A 23,365-nucleotide genomic window follows, 5' to 3' on the forward strand; every position below is an offset into this window, starting at 1 on the left:
CTCCGCTGAGAAAGGGGCTCAGTTCTTCCAGAGTGAAGAAATCCTGCCAGCCCGTAGTTGTCGAATTTTCCGCACGTGTCCGAGTGCTTGTTAAACGTGAACCCCTAGACATGCTGCCCCGCTGGGAATCTTCACATGAGACACGCTCCCCAGACTCAGGTCGGGAGTGGGGTCCCGTGGAGATGGCTCCAGGATCGTGCTTCGGCGCCCTCCCTCTCTCTCTTCGGCCACCCGTGGCTCCCCCCTCGTGATGCTGTGGGAGCCCCTGTGTCGACGGAGGAGCGTGCATGCTGTTCCAGTGAACTCTGTTTAGAGGCGAGGAGAAGGAAGAGCTCAACAGTGGGCAGCCGACCCACCCCAGCCCCTCCCCGAGAACTCACCCGGCCACACACCGGGGAGGTTTCTGAATCCCCTCCAACACCGAGCTATAGAACAGCCCAAGGCAGCGCAGCGCTGTGGCAGGGAGGGTGGGGGGTGAAGGAGCAGAGCAAAGGACCGAAATAACGGGGGGGGGGGGGGGGGGGGTGCTTGCTCCGCCCTGGCCTGTCCGCCCTGGGTGCACAGCGCCCTACCAGCTGGCTCCTTCCCGATGGGAACGGTCTCGCGTGTTGCACCCCCTTCTCGCGGGGGATCTCAGGATCACGGAGCAAGACGGATCTAACACACACCCCAGCACCCAGACAGCCGGTTGACGCTTGTCCCTTTGGCTCCTGCCAGTTCTGGGCTGCCTCTTGGAAAAGAACCATCATCATGAGTTCGAGCCCCACATCGGGCTGTCTGCTGTCAGCACAGAGCCTGCGTCCGATCCCCTGTACCCCCTTCTCTGCCCCTCCCCTGCTTATGCTCTCTCTCTCTCTCTCTCTCAAAAATAAAATAAACATAAAAAAAAACAACCATCAGAGCCTACATCGTATTCTTGTTTATTATTATTAAACAAGGCTGCGGTGATCGTCCCCTCGTTTACGTCGTTTCTCAGACGTGTGGGTATATCTGCTGTGTCAAAGGCCACGAACATCTGTGCCTCCGATGGGCGTCTCCAAATAGGCCACCAGGGGTCCACCGACGCGGTGTCCTGCCAGAAAGGATGCCCGTTTCCCAACCCTCCCCGGTGCGTGCTGTCTACCGATTGGATCTCCACTGACCTAACAGATGACACATCGCACCCGTGTCATTCCAATTTGTGCTTCTCTTATGAGCGAACCCCTGCATGTTGAGAGACGGGGTGACAGGTGGACCTGGTCCGGAGAAGCATTCTCACCCCTGCTCAGAAATCCCCTGAAGATCACAGCCCGGACACAGAGCAGGTCTCCTCTGTCCTCGGGAAACTCTTCTCTCCCCTGTTGGAGAGCTGGCAGCCGGAACCCGGGGCCGGTCTCATCGATCACTTCCCACCACAGCCATTTATGAACCTACCTTCCCTCCGGCAGGTGGAGGGCTTCCAGGGGGGATAAAGCTCATAGAAAAGGGCTGATCGCATTTTGCTCGCTTTTTAAAAATTTTTTATTTATTTTTTTATCGCGGCAAAGCGCACATAACACAGAAGTTTCCATCTTGCCATTTCTTCAGAGTATAGCTCAGCGGCATTAAATGCATTTACCTGGTGCAGCCATCACCCCCGTCCGCCTCCAGAGCTCCCCGTCTCACAAAACCCTGTCCCCCTCCGCCAGCCCTGGCCACCACCCTTCTGGTTTCTGTCTATGTGAATCTGACCGCGGTAGGTGCTCATGTAAGTGGACTCAGACAGCTTCTGCCCTCTTGTGGTTCATCCGTGGTGTATATTCCATGGCGTGTTTTCAGCACATTTTGCTTATCGGCTCCTCTGTCAGTGGATGCCCAGGTTGTTTGCACCTCTGGGCTGTTGTAAATAACGTCATGAACAAGGGCGTACAGGTATCTCTTAAAGCCCTTGCTCTCCATTCTTTTGGATGTATACCCAAAGGTGGGCTTGATGGGTCGCACGATAATTCTATTCTTAATTTTTTGAGGAACCACCATATTGTTTTTCACATCAGCTGCACCTTTTTACATTCCCACCGACGGGGCACAAGGTTCCACTCTCTCCACATCCTCGTCAACATTTGTGTTATCCTGGTTTTGTTTTGTTTTGTTTTTAGTTTATTTGTTTATTTTGAGAGAGGGGTGGGGGGAGGGGGAGAGAGAGAATCTCAAGCAGGCTCCGAGCTGTCAGTGCGGAGCCTGGCGCGGGGCTCGATCCCATGAACCGTGAGATCGTGACCTGAGCCAAAAACGAGAGTCGGATGCTTCACCGACGGAGCCACCCAGGCGCCCCTTATCCTGTTTTTCTGATAGTAGCCATTCCAATGGACGTGAGGCAGAAGATCACAATCTTTTCGATAACACAAATGATACAAACAGCTACAGCATGCATTCATAGACTGCTTTACCTCCCATGACTTTATACATATTGTACATCCTGAGTATGTATGCAGAAAATTACATTCTCCAAAAAAAAAAAAAAAACAAAACAACCCTGTGGTGTAGGAACTGCTATTATCACTGTTATCCTCATTTAAAGATGTGCAAATGGGACGCAGAAAGGTCAAGTGAAAAATCACACAGCTGGTCACAGGGGAGGTGGGGGCCAAGTTTCAGATTCCGGGTTGTCTGACTCAGCAGTTCCAGAGAGAAGAAGTTTCATCCCTTGAGTGTAAATTTAGCTTTGGGAATATCTGAAATTCCTTCCGAGTTCCCTGGAATATCAAAGTAGCTCACTAAGCTAGGGAGGTTCCATCGGGTGAAATCCAGAGTGAGGACTGTCCGTGAAACACGACGTGCATATTGTGATTGTCCTTCATGCGACTAGCTGGGGTGGCGCCCTCCAGTGGGGGGTTTGTGTGGGGACGGAATGTTGACGCGGCACCCGCTGATCAGGAGCGTGGGGGTTGTGAATTGAAGCCCCCCACAAGAATCCTCTCGGGGGGTCAGGGAGCTCCTCAGAGAAGGCCAGACTTGAGCTGCCTCTTTAAAGAGAAGCCTGGGGAGGCCTGGGTGGTTCAGTCTGTTAAGTGTCTGACTCTTGATCTCAGCTCAGGTCTTTTTTTTTTTTTTTTTTAAGTTTTTTAATTTATTTTGAGAGAGAGAGAAAGGAGGAGGGGCAGAGAGAGAGAGAGAGAGAGAGAGAGAGAGAGAGAGAGAGAAAGAATCCCAAGCAGGCTCTGCACTGTCAGCACAGAGCCCGACACGGGGCTCAAACTCACGAATTGTGAGCTCATGACCTGAGCTGAAACCAAGAGTCGGACGCTTAACCGACTGAGCCACCCAGGCACCCCTCACCTCAAGGTCTTGATCTCACGGTCATGGGATCAAGCCATGTGTCAGGCTCTGCCCTGAGGGTAGAGCCTTCTTGAGATTCTCTCTCTCTATCTCTATCTCTCTCTCTCCCCCACCCCCGCTTGCACTGGAAGGAAGGAAGGAAGGAAGGAAGGAAGGAAGGAAAGAAAAGAAGGAAAGACAAGGAAGTCTGAGGATTTTCCAGACAGAGCAAGTAGGAAAGGACACCCCAGGTGTTGAAAAAGCATGTGCAAAGGTCCAGAGATGTTTGGGGAACAGTTTGGCTTGGGAGAAAAGGACGAAATGGCATGTTGGTGGTGACATTGCAAAATGGAAGCCAGGCTAAGCACGTGAAGAGGAACCTCCCCCTCACCAAAAGGCTTTTAAGCTGGGGAGGAGTTGGTGATCTTTGTTATTTGGGTGGGAGAAGAGCAGACGGAGTGGCCCCGGGACAGAGCAGTCAAGTGCGTGACCTTGCCCCACCGGGCGGCCGGTTCAGAGCCTGGCTCCGCTCGTGGGCTGGAGGGTCTCAGACAAGTTATGCAGCTGTCCTCGGCTGCGGTCTTTGTATACGTGCCCTGGGGGTGGTTGCAGGGACCGCGTTTTGAGAGCGAATCGCTGTCAAGGGCTTAGATCAGTGCCTGGTGTGTCGGTACCGTAGTAAATGTGGGCCATTGTATTTGTGTTCTATTTACAACACAGGGGGATGGTCTCCCGGTTTTGTACTTCGGAAGTTGGGGTGGACTCAGCTGGTTTCTCTGTCCCTGGGCCCCCAGGTCAAAATCAAGGTGCTCAGCGGACCTGGGCTCTTCCAGAGTCTCCAAGGAGAATCTGCTCCCGGATCTGTTCGGGTGCTTGGCGCAAGTTAACCTGTGCTGTTACGGACTGAGGCCCCCTTTCCGGGCTGGCTGTCAGCGGAAGTGGTTCCCAGCCCAAGAGGCCGCCCGCATTCCGGGCTTGTGGGCCCCTTCACCTTCAGAGCCAGCAGCATTGGCTCAAGGCCTTTTCCTGCTTCAAATCTCTCAGATCCCCGGGGTGCCTGGGTGGCTCAGTCGGTTAAGCGCCCGACCTCGGCTCAGGTCATGATCTCGCAGTTCATGAGTTCGAGCCCCGCGTCGGGCCTTGTGCTGACGGCTCGGAGCCTGGAGCCTGCTTTGGATTCTGCGTCTCCCTCTCTCTCTGCCCCTCCCCACTTCACTCACACTCTCTCAAAAATATTTAAAACAAAAGAAAACCAACAGATCTCTCTGATCCCCTGTTCTGACTCATCTGTCCAACTCCAGCCAGAGAAAGTTCTTTGCTTTTAAGGGTTCAGTCCAGGATGCTCTCCCTCTCTTAAGATCACAGACTAGTAACCTTTACATCTGCACGGTCCCTTGGGCGTAGATCTCTTTTGGGGACCATTCTGCCCACTGTAGTCAATCCTGCCTCTCAGCTGCACTGTTGCCATGGGGAGGGTGTGGTGTCACGGGGCTTGTTGGAGAGCTTTTTGGAGGAACTAGTAGGGACAATGTCAGCAGCCGTGGAGAGGGGTGGTCCGTGGGCTGGGCGTGTGACGACGCCATTACCGTCATTACGGAGAGGGTTACAGGGGACAGGAGGAGGCAGGAGGCAGGAGGTGAGCGTGTCAGCATCCAGGGGCAGGTGGGCACAGGGAGGCCTGGGGATGAGCTAGGGGTTGAAAATACACGTCGGAGAATTAAGGCTCTGCAGCGGCCCCGCGGGAAGGAGAGGGAGCCAGCCCTAGAGTAGAATCTTCAGGAGCCGTGCGAGCTGGGGGCAGGTGAAGGGAGAGGCGCCGGCGTGGAGGCCTAGAAGCAGCCACGGCAGCGGCAGAGCCAGAGGCCGTGGCCGGGCCGGAGAAGGGAGCAGTAACGTGTCCGTAACGCAGCGAGGGCTCGCTCGGTGCCCGGCCCCGTCCTTGGCACGTCCGTGCGTGTTCACTCATTTCATCCTGACGATCGGCATCCCTACGAGGCAGGCGCTGTCATTTTCCCCATTTTACAGATGAGGAATTTGGGGTCACACAGGGCGGGTCGGAGGCTGGAAAGCACCCTCAGGCAGGCTGATTTTAGGAACCAGCCTCTTCCTGAGGCCTCGCCCCTCCACGGGGCTTTCCCAGGAGGACCTGGGCGGGAGGGTCTCTGTGACAGAGGGAAGCAGAGACATTTCCCCTTCCCTTCTCCTCCCAGGCTCACGTCTCGCCAGAGCCTAGCAGTTTCCCCATATCCTCATTCTCCTGGAAACCCCAGTTTTCACTCTTTCTGCACTACGTCTCTTTCTCGAGGCAGTAAGGGGGATGTGCTGGGGGGGGGGGGGATGCACTGGCCAAGACCCAAAAGGTAAAAAAAATAGATCAAACACACACACACACTCACGCAGACCCCACCTAACTGAAAAAGTGTTATCCTACTGCCTTGAAAGTTCCTCCAAACGGTACCTTTTGTCAGTCCTGTGTAGCACAGCGTATCAAACCCACTTTTGCAAGGGAAGCAACCAGAGAGAAGCAAGAGACTCGCCCCAGAAGATACAAGAAGGAGACCCTCGGTGAGCCGGGACCAGACCAGGCGGGGTGACAGCAAGACCACTCTGATCCCCTTGGCAGCTGCAGGAAGGGGAGTTGAAGGCCATGCCGGGGAGCTGCTCACTGCTGGAACTCTGGGTCCTGGCAGGGAGCAGAGGGCCGTCCAGAGTGGGTGCTTCATGAAGGGACACCGACAGAGGCAGTCAGGCTTAAAGAAACCAGCCAGGATGGTGTGGCACCCAGAGCCACTGAGAGTGAGGAGCTGTCCCCACCCCCCAGACCTGAAGGGTGAGGGGGTTACATCTCCTGGAATCCCCAACGGCAGCTGTGGCTTTTGGTGGAGGGTTGGACCCAGCCCATGGTGTCCCCACAGGGAGGGAGCAAGGGGAATAAATACCCCAACCTCTCTCTGCCCTGCTCAGATCTCTGATCCCCCACTGGCCACACCCAGAGACAAGGAGCCCATCAGCTCATGATGCAGCCCCACGGCCGGCCTGCTGGGGCAGAGGGCCAGGGGGAGAGGGTGGGCGAGGATTGGAGGGCAAGTGGAGGATGTGACAGGGCACAGAAGGTGAGGACCTAGAAGGCTGTTAACAAGGTAGAATGAAAAGCCAAGCACCAGGGACCGGTGGCTGGGGAGCCTGAAGAGAGCAGCATGTGACCAGACTGGGCCGACTTGAGGACAGAGTGTGAGGGTGGCAGGGAGACAGGGACAGAGGTGGAGTTGGAGGAGGTGGTGGGCCAGGCCAGGGCAGATGAAGGGGAATGCCCACGTGGAGTGGGTGAGGGAGCAGAGGTCACGAGGAATCAAAGAGGAAGTGGGGGGGGAGGGTGAGGAAGATGGGGGTCAGGAGGTCGTGCTCTGAGACTGGGTTTCTGAGTTCCAGAAGCTGAAGGTTGAGAACTGGCTCTGAAGGAAGGTTCCAGATACATCAGGAGCCTTGCGGCAGGCTAACGGCTTCTCAGGGAGGCTTCCTCAAAGCCCAGCGGTCACCAGAGCAGATGTTTGTCATTAGTAGATTTGTCGAAGTCTCAGTATTTTATGGACTCATTAAATACTTTTAAAAGGTATTTAAGGGGCGCCTGGGTGGCGCAGTCGGTTAAGCGTCCGACTTCAGCCAGGTCACGATCTCGCGGTCCGTGAGCTCGAGCCCCGCGTCTGGCTCTGGGCTGATGGCTCAGAGCCTGGAGCCTGTTTCCGATTCTGTGTCTCCCTCTCTCTCTGCCCCTCCCCCGTTCGTGCTCTGTCTCTCTCTGTCCCAAAAATAAATAAACGTTGAAAAAAAAAAATTAAAAAAAAAAAAGGTATTTAAAATGCAGGACACTTTTTTTTTTAAATATTTTAGGAAAGATCATCTCTTTCCTCATTTGAATTGCCTTAATTTTTTAAATAGTTGTTAATGTTTATTTATTTATTTTGAGAGAGAGAAAGAGAGCTCGTGTGCAAGCAGGGGAGGGGCAGAGAGAAAGAGGGAGAATCCCAAGCAGGTTCTGCACCATCAGCACAGAGCCCAACGTGGGGCTCCAGCCCATGAACCGCCAGATCATGACCTGAGCCAAAATCGAGAGTCAGATGCTTAACCAACTGAGCCCACCCCCCCCAAGCACCCCTGCAGGAGACTTTTTTTTTTAAATGCATGGCCCATATTCAGTTCCACCCCACTCCTCTCTCACTATTAAATCACCGTCTACTCTCGGGGCACCTGGGTAGCTCAGTTGGTTAAGATCCAACTTCAGCTCAGATCATGGGTTCATGAGTTCAAGCCCCACGTCAGGCTCTGTGCTGACAGCTTAGAGCCTGCCGCCCGCTTCGGATTCTGTGTCTCCCTCTGTCTTTGCCCCTCCCCTGCTGGCGCTCTGTCTCTCTGTGTCTCAAAAGTAAATAAATAAACGTTATATAATGTAATTAATTAATTAACCACTGTCTACTCTGAAAAGCATAGGGGACAAGTCAAGGGCACAGATCTCGGTCCCAGAAGTGCCACGTGCATCTTGATGTTGGGTGAGACACTTCGTCTTAGCCACGTTTAAAACTGCGGTGAAACATAACGTTTACCATCTGAACTGTTTGTTAAGCGTACGGATTAGCAGCGTTAAGTGCGTTCATGCTGTTGTATAACCAACCGGAACTTTCTCATCTTGCGACACTGAGGCTCTATGCCCATTAAACCGTCAAACAATTCCCAGTTCCCCCCTCCCCCTAGGCCCTGGCAGCCGCCGTCTTACTTTCTGTTTCTGTGAGCTTGGCAACTCTAGGTACTTCGTACTGGTAGGATCATACAGCCGTCGCCTACTTACGACTGGCTTATTTCACTCGGCGTAATGTCTTCAACGTCCGCCCGCGTTGTAGCGTGCGTCGGCATGTCCTTCCTCTTTAAGGCTGAATAATATTCCATTTTATGTACGCGGCACATTTTGCTTATCCGCCCACTTCTCAGTGGACCCTGGGTTGTTTCCACCTCCCCGCTGTTGGAGTAGAGTCGTGAACACGGGTGTACAAATCTCTCTTCAAGCCCTTGCTTTTCGTTCTTTTGGATGTTTACCCAAAAGTGGGCTTGATGGATCGTATGATGATATTATTCTTAATTTCTTTAAAGTGGATTTATTGAGAGAGAGAGAGAGAGAGAGAGAGAGGGCGAGCGTGAGCGTGGGGGAGGGGCAGAGAGAGAGGGAGAGCATCCCAAGCAGGCTCCATGCTGTCCGCACAGAGCCCGATGCAGGGCTCAGTCTCATGAACGGTGAGATCATGATCTTAGCCAAAGTCAAGAGTCAGATGCTTATCCAACTGAGTCACCCAGTGGCTCACACCCAGTGTGAGTAGCGGGAGAGCTCAGCAGGACGGAGCTCATACATTCAGCCTATATTAGCAGCAGGGCTTCTGTCCAGTAATAGCTTTTAGCAAATCTCCAAGGAAGCGGAGGGTCTCATATTATAAGATAGTCCCAGGAAGCACTTTCTTGGCCTAACCTGTGGCAGAGGCTCCTCCCACTTTTATGGAGTCATTCAAAACTTTGATTTCTTAGTAATGGCCAGGCAGCTACTGAGGAACGGAGAGGAACGAGGCTCGGGAAAAGGAAAACAAAATGCAGCACATAGAATTTCTCTCCTCGATGGGTTATGCAGGGTTCATGGAGCGTAGGGATCAGTGGGTATGGGGATGACCATGACGTGAGTGGAATTTCCCAAAGAGCTAACGTGCTGTAGTGTTTTTTTAAAAAAATGCTTTCTTTTTTTTTAGAACGGATTGAGGTTTATAGGAAATTGAGCAGATAGCGTACAAAGTTCCCGTATACCCGCCCCCAGCACACACAGAGCTTCCCCTATTATTAACATCTTGCTTTCACATGGGACATTTGTTACCACTGACAAACCAATATTGATATGTTGTCACTAACTAAAGTCCATAGTTGACATTAGGCATTGCATATTCTGTGGGTTTCGGCCCATGTCTGATAAGTACCCACCACCGCAGCGTCATACAGAATAGTGTCACCACCCTGAACCCCCTGTGTTCCACATGTTCATCCCACCCCACATCCACTAGAGCCCCTGGAAACCACTGCCCTCTTTACTGTCTCTATATAGTTTTACTTTTTTCAGAATTTCATGTGGTTGAAGTTATACACTCTGTGGCCTTTTCAGACCGGCTTCTTGCACCAAGTGATGTGCATTTGCATGGTTCCTCTGTGTCTTTTTCTGGCTCGGTAGCGCATTTCTTTTCATCACTGACTTTTATTTCGTTGTGTGGATGTACCACAGTTTGCTTATCCATTCGCCTTTTAAAAGACATCTTGGTGGCTTCAGTTTTAGGGATAACGATGCTATAAACATGTGTCCAAAGTAAATGAGTCTTAAAATTCAACAATAAGGAAACAAACAACCCAATTTAAAACTGGGCGAAAGACATGAACAGACACCTTACCCAAGAAGATCTACAGATGGCAATAAGCTTATGAAAAGATGCTGACCATCATGTATCATTTAAGGAATTGCAAATAAACACAGGCTATCTTTTCATTTATTTGGATCTTCTTTGATTCTTTCATCAATATTTTATAGTTTTCTTCATATATATCTTTACATATTCTGTTAGACTTCTACCTAAGTCTGTCTGTCTGGTCTTTCACTCTTTCTTAATCTATCTTCCTTCCTTCCTTCCTTCCTTCCTTCCTTCCTTCCTTCCTTCCTTCCCTCCTCCCTCCCTCCCTCCCTCCCTCCCTTTCTTTCTTTCTTTCTTTCTTTCTCTTTTTTTTTCTTTTCTTTTCTTTCTGCTGCTAATGTAAATGGTGTTGTGTTTTTCATTTCCGATTCCAGTTGTTCATTTCTGGTATATAGGAAAGCAACTGACTTTTGTATATTAATTTTGTATCCTACAACCTTGCTATAATTGCTTACTAGTTCTAGGAGTGTTTTTGTTGATTCATGGGGATTTTCTACATAGGCAGTCATGTCATCTGCAAATAGAGACAGTTTTATTTCTTCCTTTCCAATCTATATACCTTTTATTTCCTTTTCTTGTCTTATTGCCTGCCCTGGCTAGGACACAGTACCGTGTTAAAAAAGAAGTGTGATAGAGGACATCCTTGTCCTGTTCCTGATCTTAATGAGAAGGTTTCTAGTTTCTCACCATTAAGTATGATGTTAGCTTTAGGGTTTTTGTAGATGTTCTTTATCAAGTTGAGGAAGTTCCCCTCTATTCCTAATTTGCCACGTGTGTGTGTGTGTGTGTGTGTGTGTATGTGTGTGTGTGTGTGTGTCATCACAAATGGCTGTTGGATTTTGTCAAATGCTCTTTCTTCACCTGACTATGATCATGTGGCTTTTCTTCTCTAGCCTGTTGAGGTGATGGACAGCATTAATTGATTTTCAAAATGCTGAACCAGCCTTGCTTACCTGAAATGAATCCCACTTGCTTGTGGTGTATACATTGTTGGATTGGATTTGTTAATATTTCGTTGAGGATGTTTCATCTGTGTTCATGAGAGATACTGGTCTGAAGTTGTCCCTTCTTGTAATATCTTTATCTGGTTTTGGTATTAGACTAATGTTGTCCTCACAGAATGAGTTAGGAAGTGTTTCTTCTGCTTCGATTTTCTGAAAGAGGTTGTAGAGAACTGGTATCGTTTTTTCCTTAAGTGTTTGATGGAATTCACCAGTGAACCCATCTGAACCTGGTGCTTTCTGTACCAGGAACCAGGTGCTTTCTGGAAAGTTATTCATTATTGATTAAAATTCTTTAATAGATATGGGCCTATTCAGGTTATTTATTTCTCCTTGTATGAGTTTTGGTACATTGTATCTTTCAAGGAGTTGGTCAGTTTCCTCTAAGTTATCAAATTTGTGGGCATAGAATTGTTTATAATATTCCTTTGTTATCTTTAATATTTATGTGATCAGTAGTGAACCTCTCTCTTTCATTTCTGGTTTTAGTAACTTGTACCCTCTCTCTCTCTTGTTCTTGGTTAGCCTGCTAGAGGCTTGTCAATTTTACTGATCTTTTCAAAGAATCAACTTTTGGTTTCACTGATGTTTCTCTATTATTTTCCTGTTTTTATTTCATTCATTTCTGTCTGAATTTTTGTTTCATTTCTTCTTTTTGGGTTAGGCTTTCCCAAGGTGAAAGCTTAGATTATTGATTTGAAGTCTGTCTTCTTTCCCAGTGTATGCATTCCATGCTATAAACTTCCCTCTTAGCCCTGCTTTCACTGAATCCCACAAATTCTGATAAGTTGTATTTTCATTTGCATTTACTTTCATTTCATTTAGGTAATTTTTTTTAATTTTTCTTGAGGCTTCTCCTTGACCCACAGGCTGTTTAGAAGTGTGTCGTTTAATCTCCAAATATTTTGTAATTTTCAGTTATTTTTCTGCTATTGATTTCTAGTCTGATTCCATTGTAGACTGAAGGCATGCTGTGTAGGAGTTCTGTCCTTTTAAATTTGTTATGGTTTGTGGCCCAGAATGGGGTCTATCTTGGGGAACGTTCCATGTGAGCGTGAGAACAACGTGCATTTTGTTGTTGTTTGGTGAAATTGTCTGTGCCTGTCAATTAGATCTAATTGATTAACGGTGTTGTTCAGTTCAGCTTTATCCTTACTAACTTTCTGCCTGCTGGATCTGGCCATTACTGAAACAGGAATGTTGAAGTCTCTAACTCTCATAATGAATTTGTCTATTTCTCCTTGAACCTCTATCAGTTTTTGCCTCATTTATTCTGATGCTTCATCATTAGGCACATACAATTAAGGATTGTTATGTCTTCTTGGAGAACTGACTCCTTTATCATCATATCCTTGCATCCTCTCTTTATCCCTGAGAATACTCCTGGCTCTGAAGTCTTTTCCTTCTGAAATTAATATAGTTACTCCTGCTTTCTTTCTGCATTTCAATATTTTGAGTGCCCAAGTGTATGATAAAAATTTGCAAAGTGAGTAAGAACACGGACATTTGAATCAAGCAAATCCGAGTAGAAGCCAGGGTAGTCAAGCTGGGTAACTCTGCACAAATGTGATCATTCTGTGCCTCAGTTTCCTTATCTACAAAATAGAGAACTATCCCTTTGGGCTGTTGTGTAGATGAAATGGATAATGCAAGAGAGCACTTAGCACATTTCCTGGCATGTAATGTTTAATTAATATAGTCTATTAATACAAGCTGTTGTATTGCTATATAACAGCATAACATAAGCAATTAGTCTATTATTGATACAAGTGACTGGTTATTATTGCATTTTGAGACTTCACTGTCGATTTCTAAGTGCAAGTACTCTGTATGAAAGTTGGATGAGGCACTCCAGGAGGATACATTTAAATGTTTATTTATTTATTTTGAGAGAGAGAGAGAGAGAGAGAGAGAGAAAACACACAGGTGCGTCCAAGCAGGGGAGGGGCAGAGAGGGAAGAGAGAATCCCATGCAGGCTCCACAGTGTCAGCACAGAGCCCCATTCGGGGCTTGATCTCACGAACCATGAGATCATGACCGGAGCCGAAATCAAGAGTTGGACGCTTAACCGACTGAACCACCCACGCGCCCCACGAGAAGATAAATTTAGAAAATAATTGCAAAGTTGCAGGCTGAAGTGGATGTCTCATAGGCAGTGTCCTGAAAAGAGAAAGGCTTCACATATGCCCTGCAGCCACAGTCCAGAGCCCCACGGCCAGGGGAATATGGTATTTCCTTCTGGCCACTGGGCCCTGCTCGGTCTTCTGATCAAAGCGAAATTACAGCAGAGCCTTCTGCCCTCCACTGCCAATTCACAGACACACCGTCTGGGGTCCCTCTCTTTTTGGAAATGTAATCACACCAGGCCTCCTATTAAAAAGTAGATCATTGGGGCACGTGGGTGGCTCGGTGAGTCAAGTGTCCGACTCTGGATCCCAGCTCAGGTTTTGATCTCAGCCATGAGCTCAAGCCCCACAGTGGGCTCCACGCTGGGCATGAAGCCTACTTACAAAAAAAAAAAAAAAGTAGATCATCTTCGATTAGATAAATTCTGAGTAGCTTTTAAGAAGCAATAGAAATAGCTAATCACATGGGAAAATCTTCATTGCACACCAAGGTTTTCTAAAGGTAGTTATAAAACTAGGTGATGTGCTGTGATCTCAATTTTCTTTCAACTTTTTCACAAGATTGTAAGCACAGACAGAAGACTAGAAGGATGTTCACGGCACCCGGCTCTGGGGGGATGGGAGCCTAGGTGATTTTAATGTCTTCTTTGTGTTTTTTTTCCAGTTCTCATTTTCTGTAATATTTTTTGAAATGTTATTTTTTTAATGAGTTGAACACAAAATTAATGAACGCCAATCATTAGGAACCCCCCCCCCCCGTTTAACTCTATGTACTTTATTCCATGAACTTGGTGTTTTCCTTACAGGAAGGTGGACAGTGGTCACTTGCCAAGTGACCTTTCTGGTTTGGGTGTGGGGCCATTTTTGCTTTCTGTCCTGCCGTTCGGGACGACCAAAAGCATACCTGTGTGGGGTCAGGGATATAGAAAGTGGCCGATTCCCTGGCCAGACACGTGCTCGTCCAGACTCCACAGAGTTCCCTTTGCCTCCGTGCTGCCGGATCCCCAGCCAACAACTTGGGCACCTGCTCTGGGTCTGGAGTCAGAGAGAACGCATACCCCAGCCCCACCGGACACTATCCATGTGACCTTGGCCGGGTCGCTATCTTCCCTGACTCTGCCTGTCATCATTTTTAAATGAGGGCTGTGGTGACCAGCCAGCCAGGCGAGGCGCTTAGCACCTTCTGATACCCAGTGCTCAGCAGTAGATGTGAGGGGCCCCTGCTGTTTATTCTTGTTTTCTTGGTTACAGCCGCCTTCCTTATGTATTTCAGTCTCCTGACATCGACAACCATCATGCGCTCATTGAATATAATGAGGCCGAGGACAGCTTTGTTCTCCAGGACTTCAATTCCAGAAACGGCACCTTCGTCAACGAGTGCCACATTCAGAATGTGGCCGTGAAGCTGCTACCCGGAGACATCCTGAGATTTGGGTCTGGAGGGCTGACCTACGAACTGGTCATCGAAAACCCATCCTCGGTGAGACCAGACCCCTGTGCGTCCGAAGGGTGGTCCTTGTCCGCCGCGCGCCCCTCGGATTTCACGCCATGCACACCGGTGACGCTGACCGACTGGACCCCGGCAAGGTTCACACCTATCCCGGTGGATCCTGGCGGGGCGTGAGTCCTCGCGCCCTCTTCTGGGCATTTCCTGGAATGACATGTAAATTTTGCACCGTGGCAAACCCAGAGCTAAGTGTAGCGTTTTGCTGAAAATGCAAAGCTTGATCAGGGCAGATGGAAGGCAGGATGCGCTTTTGAAACCTCAGAGATGGATGCTTCTTTTTAGGCAGATCAGCCGTCTGCAGCTTCCTCGCTCTGTGCCCCCGAGCAGGGTTCTTTCTAGGCCTGGGTCTCGGGCTTGCCAGCACGGCCTGGCATTGATCCGGCTGTAGAGCCCGAAAGTCAGCGTCCGCCCTGAGCAGACACTCAACGCTTAGCAGCTGTTCTTATGCCCCCGATCAGAAATGTCCCCGGGGTCCTGACCCAGAACGTGGCCGCGGTTTAAGCCAAATGTAATACAGAACTTACCCATTAAACCTCAGTCACGAGGAACGTGCTGTTTACGAGAGGTGGGATGGGGGCGGGAGGAGGGGGTTAGCAACCCAGGGTTTGATCAGGATCCCAGCTCTGCCACTTGTATACTTTTGTGCGCTCTTGAGCGAGCCACCGGACCCCTCAGAACCTCTGTTTCCTCACCTACAGAATGGGGCCAATGGCAGCAATGACCTTGCAGGCTCATCTTGAGGGTTGAGATGATTATAATCGTACAACTAGCACAGCGCCCATTCCCGGTGAGCACGGAATGAATCTCTGCCACGCGTGTCCCAGAGAGATGGCGCATTTATCTCACCACCCCCAAGAATGCTACGTTGAGTGAGACCTCCAAGGCTTAAAGTCCTTTCTGGGACAAGGCCGAGTATAAGCAAATTAAATTTAGAGGATCTACACAGAATCCTGGGGTTTTGAGCCCTCAGGCAGCCCTAAATATGCACCCCAGGCAGATCAACAGAATCCCTCAGGCTGCAGGGGCCACGATGTCACATCCATCACCTTTGGCTTTGAAGATGGGGGACAGATTTTTCTGCTACTGCACAGCTGCCTTATCCCCCTTAGATCATTAAAGTGTGTTTGCTCATGGACCGTACCAGGGTCCTGTGGCAGCACCGAGGAGGGGCTCCTGACCCGGAAGGTGTTGACCTGATCAAGGTTTCAACGTGGGCTCCAAGGACCCCCCAGTACTTCAAACCCTGTGGGGAGCAGACCAAGCATGCAGATCCCTGGGCCTCACCCAGGCCCAAGGACTCGTACTTAAGGCTGACAGTTGGGGCGCCTGGGTGGCTCAGTTGGTTAAGTGTCAGCTTCACCTCAGGTCATGATCTCACGGTTCGTGAGTTCGAGCCCCGCGTCGGGCTCTGTGCTGACAGCTCGGAGCCTGGAGCCTGCTTCGGATTCTGTGTCTCCCTCTCTCTCTCCGCCCCTCCACCGCTCATGCTCTGTCTCTCTTTGTCTCTCAAAAATAAATTAAAAAGTTAAAAAAATTTTTTTAAAGATTGACAGATAAAATACAGGACACCCAGCTAAATCTGAACTGCAGATAAACACCAAATAATTGTTTAGTATAAGTATGTCCCAAATATTGCAAAAGGCCACTTATGCTTAAAAAAATTATTTGTTGTTTATCTGAAATTCAGAGTTAATTGGACACACTGTATTTTATTTAGGTTTTTAAAAATTTTTTTTAACATTTACTTATTTTTGAGACAGAGAGAGACAGAGCACGAATAGGGGGAGGGTCAGAGAGAGAGGGAGACACAGAATCTGAAACAGGCTCCAGGCTCTGAGCTGTCAGCACAGAGCCCGACGCGGGGCTGGAACTCACAGACCACGAGACCGTGACCTGAGCCGAAGTCGGATACTTAACTGACCGAGCCTCCCAGGCACCCCTAGATTTTTTAAATCTATATATTTATGTTAAATCTGGCAACCCTCCCCAACCTCCCTGGGAACGGGGTGTGCACTGGGGAATATGCGTTCTCACAAGCTCCCTGGTGATTCCGACGTGCCCCCAACACGAGGAAAACCTAAATTTGGAACTCCTCCTCTAAAGCATTTACAGATTGTTTCAGGAACCAAAGAAAACAGAGTCTCAAACGCCAAGCCTATAAACCCAGGTCTGTGAAGCGTGAGTCAATGTTTGTCAAACACGTGTGATTGATTATAAGAATGTATTTGGAACGTCCGACAAAATTACAAGTTCCCAGGCCCCCTGCCTGGGAGATTCTCATTCTGTGGCTTGCCAGTAGGGGACAGGGGGACAGACGACATCTGCCTGTGTTCACACAAAGGTATTTATGGAAATGTTATTTATAGGGACACGAAAATTGAAAGCTAGCTATCCATCAAAAGGGGACGTCATTTAAAAAAGTACAAGGAGTTCTTCGTATATGGAAAACTGTGCCGCTTTTTTTTTTTTAGACACTTTATTTTTGAGAGTGTGCAAGCTGGGGAGGGGCAGAGAGAGGAGAGAGAGGGGATCCCGAGCAGGCTCCGCAAGGTCAGCGTGGAGCCCTGTGTTCCACGAACTCACGAACCGCGAGGTTATGTGACCTGAGCCGAAATCGAGAGTGGGGCACTTAACCGACGGAGTCCCCGGGCACCCCTGTGCCGCTTTTTAAAAACCGGCTTTTGGAGATAGACTGACAGGCAAGAAAGCCGCAGGTGTTTAAAGGATGTAACTTGATCGACTTTGACTTAGGCGTGTGCCAGACGGACCATCATCAAGGCAGTGAGCAAACTCATCACCCCCAAAGGGTTCCTCGGGACCACGTTTGCTTGCCTGCTTTTAACAGCTTCCTCAAATATAACTTGCACCACACACACCTCACCCGTTTGTACGTGTGCCGTTCGGTGTTTGCACGTTTACGGGGTTCCGTAGCCGTCACTACCACCCGCTTCAAGAACCTTTCCATCCATTTCTGTCACCCTCCCCCACACCTTGGAGGCACTTCGTTATTTTTGTTTGTTTTTCATTTTTAGATTTTAAAATGGTGGCAAAATACCGAAAACATTCACCGTCTGAACCTCTTGTGAGCATATAGTTCCGTCACTGCACGCACACTGCTGTGCAGCCATCTCCAGAACGTTCTTCCTCTTCCCAATCCGAAACCCTGTGCCCGTTACGTGAAAGCTCCCTCCCTCTTCCTTGCTCCCCCAGCCGCCACTCTTTCTGTCTCTATGAACTTGACCGCTCCGGGCCCCTCACAGAAGTGGAATCTCACAGTGTTTGTCCGTTGGTGACCATCTCCCTTCGCTTACAGAGTGTAATGTCCTCACGGTCCGTCCGTGTTGTAGCAAGTGTCAGAACTCTCCTCTTTTTTTTTTTTTTAAATTTTTTCATGTTTATTTATTTTTGAGAGAGAGAGAGAATGGGGGAGGGGCAGAGAGAGGGAGACACAGAATCCGAAGCAGGCTCCAGGCTCTGAGCCGTCAGCACAGAGCCCGACGTGGGGCTCGAACCCACGAACCGTCAAGATCGTGACCTGAGCCGAAGTTGGACCCTTAACCGACTGAGCCACACAGGTGCCCTGCATTGTTAACATTTTCTCCAGAAGCTTCTTCAGTGTGGACAGTTGACAACACAAAACAGATCAAGCTCTGATTTACAGTGTTTGCTATTTCTGTGGTGTAAATACTCCCACCATGGCCAATCTCAAGAGACCAGGGAAACATCACTGAATACAGAGATACAGGGAGACGTGAGGTAGCACGCACATGTAGGGTTAAATCACCTCAAGAGCATGGAGAGGGGTAAAATAATGTAATATAATTCGGAAGGGTGAGTGTTGGCTATGTTACTTTTGTTTCTACTATCGTTTAATTGTAAGTTCATATAATTTAATTTTTATTAATGGCTTCTTATCAACCAGCTCACAAAATTCCTGGGCATTTAATACCTGGCTCTCATGGGGGCACCAGGGTGGCTCAGTTAGTTAAGCATCCGATGTCAGCTCAGGACATGATCTCACGGTCCGTGAGTTCGAGCCCCGTGTCGGGCTCTGTGCTGACAGCCCAGAGCCTGGAGCCTTGGAATCCCGATTCCAAGCAGCGCGTGCAACATCTTGTGGTTTTCACACCGTCTCTTTCTTCCTTTCTTTTTTGTAACTTAGAAAATTTCCTATTCCCTGTTAACCGATCATCTAAGACCCTTCTGTGAGTGTGGAAAGCAGTTATAAAAAAAAAATCATGACTTCAAACGAGCTCGAAGCTCTAAGAGCCCAGGTGTTAGAGTCAAACAGCATCATCGCTTCCCGGCTGGGGGACCTTGGGCGAGTCACTTACCCTCTCTGAGCTTCAGTTTCTTAATCCACAACATGGGGGCAAAAATGCCTCCCCCACCTCTGGGATTGTTCTGGCAATTAGATGAGAGCACAACACAGTCTCTGGCACCCGGGTGCCTTCCTGACGTGGTGGCTCATCGCCGGAGAAATATCGGCAATTACAAACAGCAGAGCACGTGACAGGCTCTCCAAGGGCAAAGTCGGCTTCACCGTCTGCCCAGCCTCCGGGGCGTCCTGGCAGCGTGTGTGGGTCTTGGAGGCACCCAATATGCAAACTCCCTTGGTTATTTTAGGGTGTCCCATTCAACCTGCACCCCTTACAGGGCTAGAAGCACACACTGGAAAGATAACATCAAGAACAAGTAGATAATCTGAAAAATTGGGTTATGTTTTCTTGAGTAAATTATTGACGGGTGTTTGTTCAAGCTGATACAAATTCAGTAGTGGGTGTGGCCTGGCTAATCCAGGTGGTTGACAACCTGCTATTTTAAAGACAGTGTGGAAGAAATCAGGGGTGTAACATATGCTCCCTCAAAAACAACAAAAAACATGCAACATACCATATGGTCAGAGAAAAGGGAAAAGGGAAAGAAAAAAAGGCATTAGCGTGTATTTTTAAACTCACGTTTCTAAAAACAGACTTGTTGATAACTGACCTTGACCCCAAGCTCGGGGTACATTCTAATGTGACCACAGCCCAGAACTAGCTTTTAACGTGAGTCCTTTTCTTGTGTTTGCTTTACCCCTGCCTGTTTCCTTATGTCCTGGCAGCGATTTCTGAGAAAACCTTGACCTTGCTTATTATAGAGCAAGCATGCAAACCAGAGAAAATCAACTTTTACCTTCCAACTAAAGCCACCCTCAACCAACAAGCTTGAGAAAGAAAACAAAAAGCCTTATAGTTTTATTTTTAATTTTATTTTTGAATCCGAAAAGCCAAATGGAGCCTTTCGTGCATGTATATGTCCCTGGCTCCTTCCCCCTTAGGGACCCTATCATTAGGGCTCTGGGCTGCAAGTGACAGAAACCAGCTCTAGGCGGCCTCACTGGGGCTGAGCAGCTCAGGGTACCGCCCCAGCCAGGGCTCAAAGCCAGCTCCCCACGTGCAACTCCACGTTCACAGCAGTCGATGGGAACCCAAGTGCCCCAAAATGGCTAAACAAAATGTGAATTCTGACACCTGCTACAACGCGCATGAACCTTGAGGACACAATGCTCAGTGAAATCAGCCAGTCGCCCAAAGACAAAGGCGGTACAGTTCCACTTGCCTGAGGTCCCTAGAGGAGTCAAATTCACAGAGACAGAAAGTGGAATGGTGGGTGCCAGGGGCTGGGGGAGGGGGAAGGGGGTGGTGGTGTTTAATGGGGACAGAGTTTCCGTTCTGTAAGATGGAAACCTTCTGAAGATGTGTCTCCCAGCAACGTGAGTGTCCTTGGCACTCCCGACCTGTACGGTTAAAAACGGTTAAGATGCAAATGTGGCGTTACGTGTGATTTACCACGATTAAAGCAACAGCGGCTTCTAGCTCTCCAGGCCTCGGCCCCGCTCCCTCAGGCAGGCTACATTGTCAAGTCCGCAGACCACTCCAGACCCTGGTGTCCGGCCACGGGCTCCCTGGGTCCCTTTGGCTCTGATTGGATCACACGCCTCACCGCTGAGCCAATCACTGAGGCCAGGGAATATGATTGGCTGGGTGCTTAGCCCCACTCATAAGTTGCTTAGCGATTGGGCGGGGGATTCGCCAGCCGCTCCAAAAGACCTGAGTGGGGTCTGGGCTGCCCCCTGGGGAAGTGGATGGTGTTGGACGTGCCGGACGGGCTCACTCCCGCTGGCACCCTTGCCGTTAGTTAGCGGTGAACGTATGACCTGAGGATCCCAGCACAAAAGGGGAGTTCTTCCACGCCTCCCAGCGACCTCCAGATTTGTTTTTTAGCACATTAGAATTTACCCCTTCTCACCTTTGGCCCATGGGCCAGTGAATATTTATTTAACTGGTGGGAAAATGTTATAGAAATAATTGAGGCAAGACAGACCCTCCGAGGTGGGGAGGCGACAGGATGGATGGGGAACTTAGTGCAGGGCAGGAGCGGGACACCCTGGCCCTGGGGAATAACGAAAGGAAGAAAGCACAGGTGGAGAGGCTGAGATGTTGACACTGGAGAGAAATTGGAAAAGTGCGCGGAAGAAGCAGCCCTGGAACACTGCCAAGTCCGTTCCTGAAACAGGTTTAAAGTGGGCCAGTGTCATTATGAATGATGGGCCAGATGTCCCCAGGCAGTTGGAGCTTGGAGCTTGATTTCCCTGAACGCTGTCCTCACGGACTCCAAGAAAAAGTCTTCAGAGAGAACGCACAGGATCTTTGACTTGCTGGGGAAAGTCTAGAGCCTGAATGAATGGAGAATCTTCCTCTTAAATCTAACTGAAGCTGTAGGAATTTCTATGAGTAGGTGCTCGTATTTGGAAGTGTCTCTCTCTCACTGTGTGTCTCTGAGTTCATATTCTCTCCCGTCTACAGGAGACACATGAGCCCCAGGCAGGGGGGAATAGATGCGTGGCCCTACATAGTGGCAAACCTTTGAACTCGGTGTGTTTTTTTCTGCCAAGAGAATTGGAGTGGGGGAGGTGAGACAGAGACAGGGGTCATCAGACCTCATTCCCAATTCCCTCCCCACCACTACCTGAGCCTGGGTAAACTCATTAACCTCACCATGCCTCGTTTGTAATATAGGAGTCGTTTTGTAATATAGGAGTTCTGCTCGGCAGGACTATCATGAGAAATAGATAAGGAAGGAACAATAAATGATAGCACACCCCAATGTTACGGTTGAACCACTAGGCCCTGGGAGAAACCACCACTGAAGCGTTAAACCCAGGCAGAAGCCAGGTGTCAGCATCCCTCAGCACGTGTCTGTCCACGATTAGACGGGGTTGGGTGTGCTTCCCATATAAAGTAGCCGCAGGCCTCTTCCTAGGGTCAGATGATGAAACAATCCCTCGGTAGACGTTTATGGAGCATTTCCCAAGAGTCGGGTGTGGTACATGTTGAGGATCAAAGGTTAACGAGACAGGCGGGGTCCCTGCCGTCCCAGAGCTCTTGGCTTCAGAGGGGCAGATGGCATTAGAAGTGCCCAACAGATGCAGAGTGTGGATGGAAGGAGAGCAGGCTGGGGTTCCTGAAGAGCCCGGTGTGAATCTCAGGGATTTGTTCATTCATTCTTTCAACCAGTATTGGAGGGCCTGCTCTGTATGTGCCAGGCATTATTCTAGGTGCTGGGGACACAGGGGTGAGCAAGATAGACAGAAAGCCCTTATCCTCTTGGAGGTGACGTTCTGCCAGCTCAGAGGCTCACCAGCAAATCTAGGATCTTGGAAAGTCACAAGGTCTCGCTCAGCCTCAGTCTCATGACAGAGTGTTGGGTGTATCAAACAGGGTGATGCCTGTGACCCTCTCGGCCACATGAAGGCTGTCCCCAGGAACTGGTGGTGTGATGGTGCAGTGTGACCCACGGTGGGGCCTGCCATCCCAAACTTGGGGATGGTCTGGCGGGGGACGGGGGAGGGGGCTTCCTTGGGGAAGTGACTTAGAAGCTGAGCCCTAGGGCAGCAATTATATGGCTGGGACAAAGGTGGAGACCACCCCCAGCTGATCGGACCCTCCTCTGACTCTCTTCTCTGCCCCTGCAGGTCTCCTCCCCATGGATGAGTGGCCCGGTACCTTGGCCAAGACCACAGCCACCTGCGGCCACACAGCAGTCGCAACAGTCCCCCCCACCTCTGCAGATGCCCTTCCCCCTGGGGATCCGGCCAGCACCAGTGCAGAGGAGCTGGTCCCAGGGGGTTCCCAGGCCCACCATGGTCCCTCCTGCCTGTCACAAGCGGCCCATGAGCGCCAGCGGGAAGATGTTCTCCTTTGTGATGGATGGCATCCACAGGCCTCCCATCATCAAGCAAGGTATTCGCTCGCACTTCCAGTGGTGGTTTTGGGATGGCCTTATAGCCACGCGGGTGGGTCTTGGTTTTTGCTTGTTTTTTCCGATTCTGAAAGTAGAACATAGTCAATTATGGAAAACTCGGGGATAAACAGAAAGTAAGAAAACAGTTAAAGATCCTTTGTCACCCTCACCACCCAGCACCCCCTGTTGACTTTCTGGGGCCTGACCCTCCAGACTTTGTGCTCTGCACAAATGCACACATTGGTACCCCCGTGGCGAGCGTGCGGGCGTGGGTGTGTGTCAGTCTGTGTGTGTGTGTGTGTGTGTGTGTGTGTGTGTGTGTGTATGTGTGTGAATACATAGCAGGCTGTAAACTTACAACTTTGACTCAGATGTGCAGAAATATGGGCAGCCGAAATGCCCCTCACCCACAACAGCCTTAGGAGCTTTTAAATATTTTATTACCATTTCACAGATGACAGGAGGCTGAGGCTCATTGAGGAAAATTACATCCCAGACGTGACATATTCAATCTAGTCTGATCTAACATTTTTCAGTCCGATTTAAGGCTAGTTATCTCAGTGACTATCATTCACAGCCTGGTCACTTTGGGGACCAATCTCCACAGTTTCCTTCCCTCACCCTCTTCCCCTGAAGGCTTCATGACATTTGGGGAGGGGACTTCCTATCTGTCACTATCCTCTTGGCCT

General features: G+C 49.5%; 1 protein-coding gene across 8 annotated transcripts in view; it reads left to right on the forward strand.

Annotated features, from left to right (window-relative positions):
* The window catches only part of FHAD1 (forkhead associated phosphopeptide binding domain 1), a 122,417-nt gene that overhangs the window by 8,475 nt on the left and 90,577 nt on the right, over positions 1 to 23,365 (forward strand). For 7 of the 8 annotated variants that reach the window (XM_030326293.1, XM_030326292.1, XM_030326298.1 and 4 more), the window contains exons 3-4: positions 14,157 to 14,363; positions 22,408 to 22,675. In XM_030326293.1, coding sequence (XP_030182153.1) covers positions 14,157 to 14,363; positions 22,408 to 22,675 — 475 coding nt within the window. Of the gene's footprint in view, positions 1 to 14,156; positions 14,364 to 22,407; positions 22,676 to 23,365 lie in introns of those variants that run through there. The other variant, XM_030326301.1, reaches the window with a different exon arrangement.

This window comes from Lynx canadensis, chromosome C1 (assembly GCF_007474595.2).
Source record: "Lynx canadensis isolate LIC74 chromosome C1, mLynCan4.pri.v2, whole genome shotgun sequence".
Lineage (NCBI taxonomy): Eukaryota > Metazoa > Chordata > Mammalia > Carnivora > Felidae > Lynx > Lynx canadensis.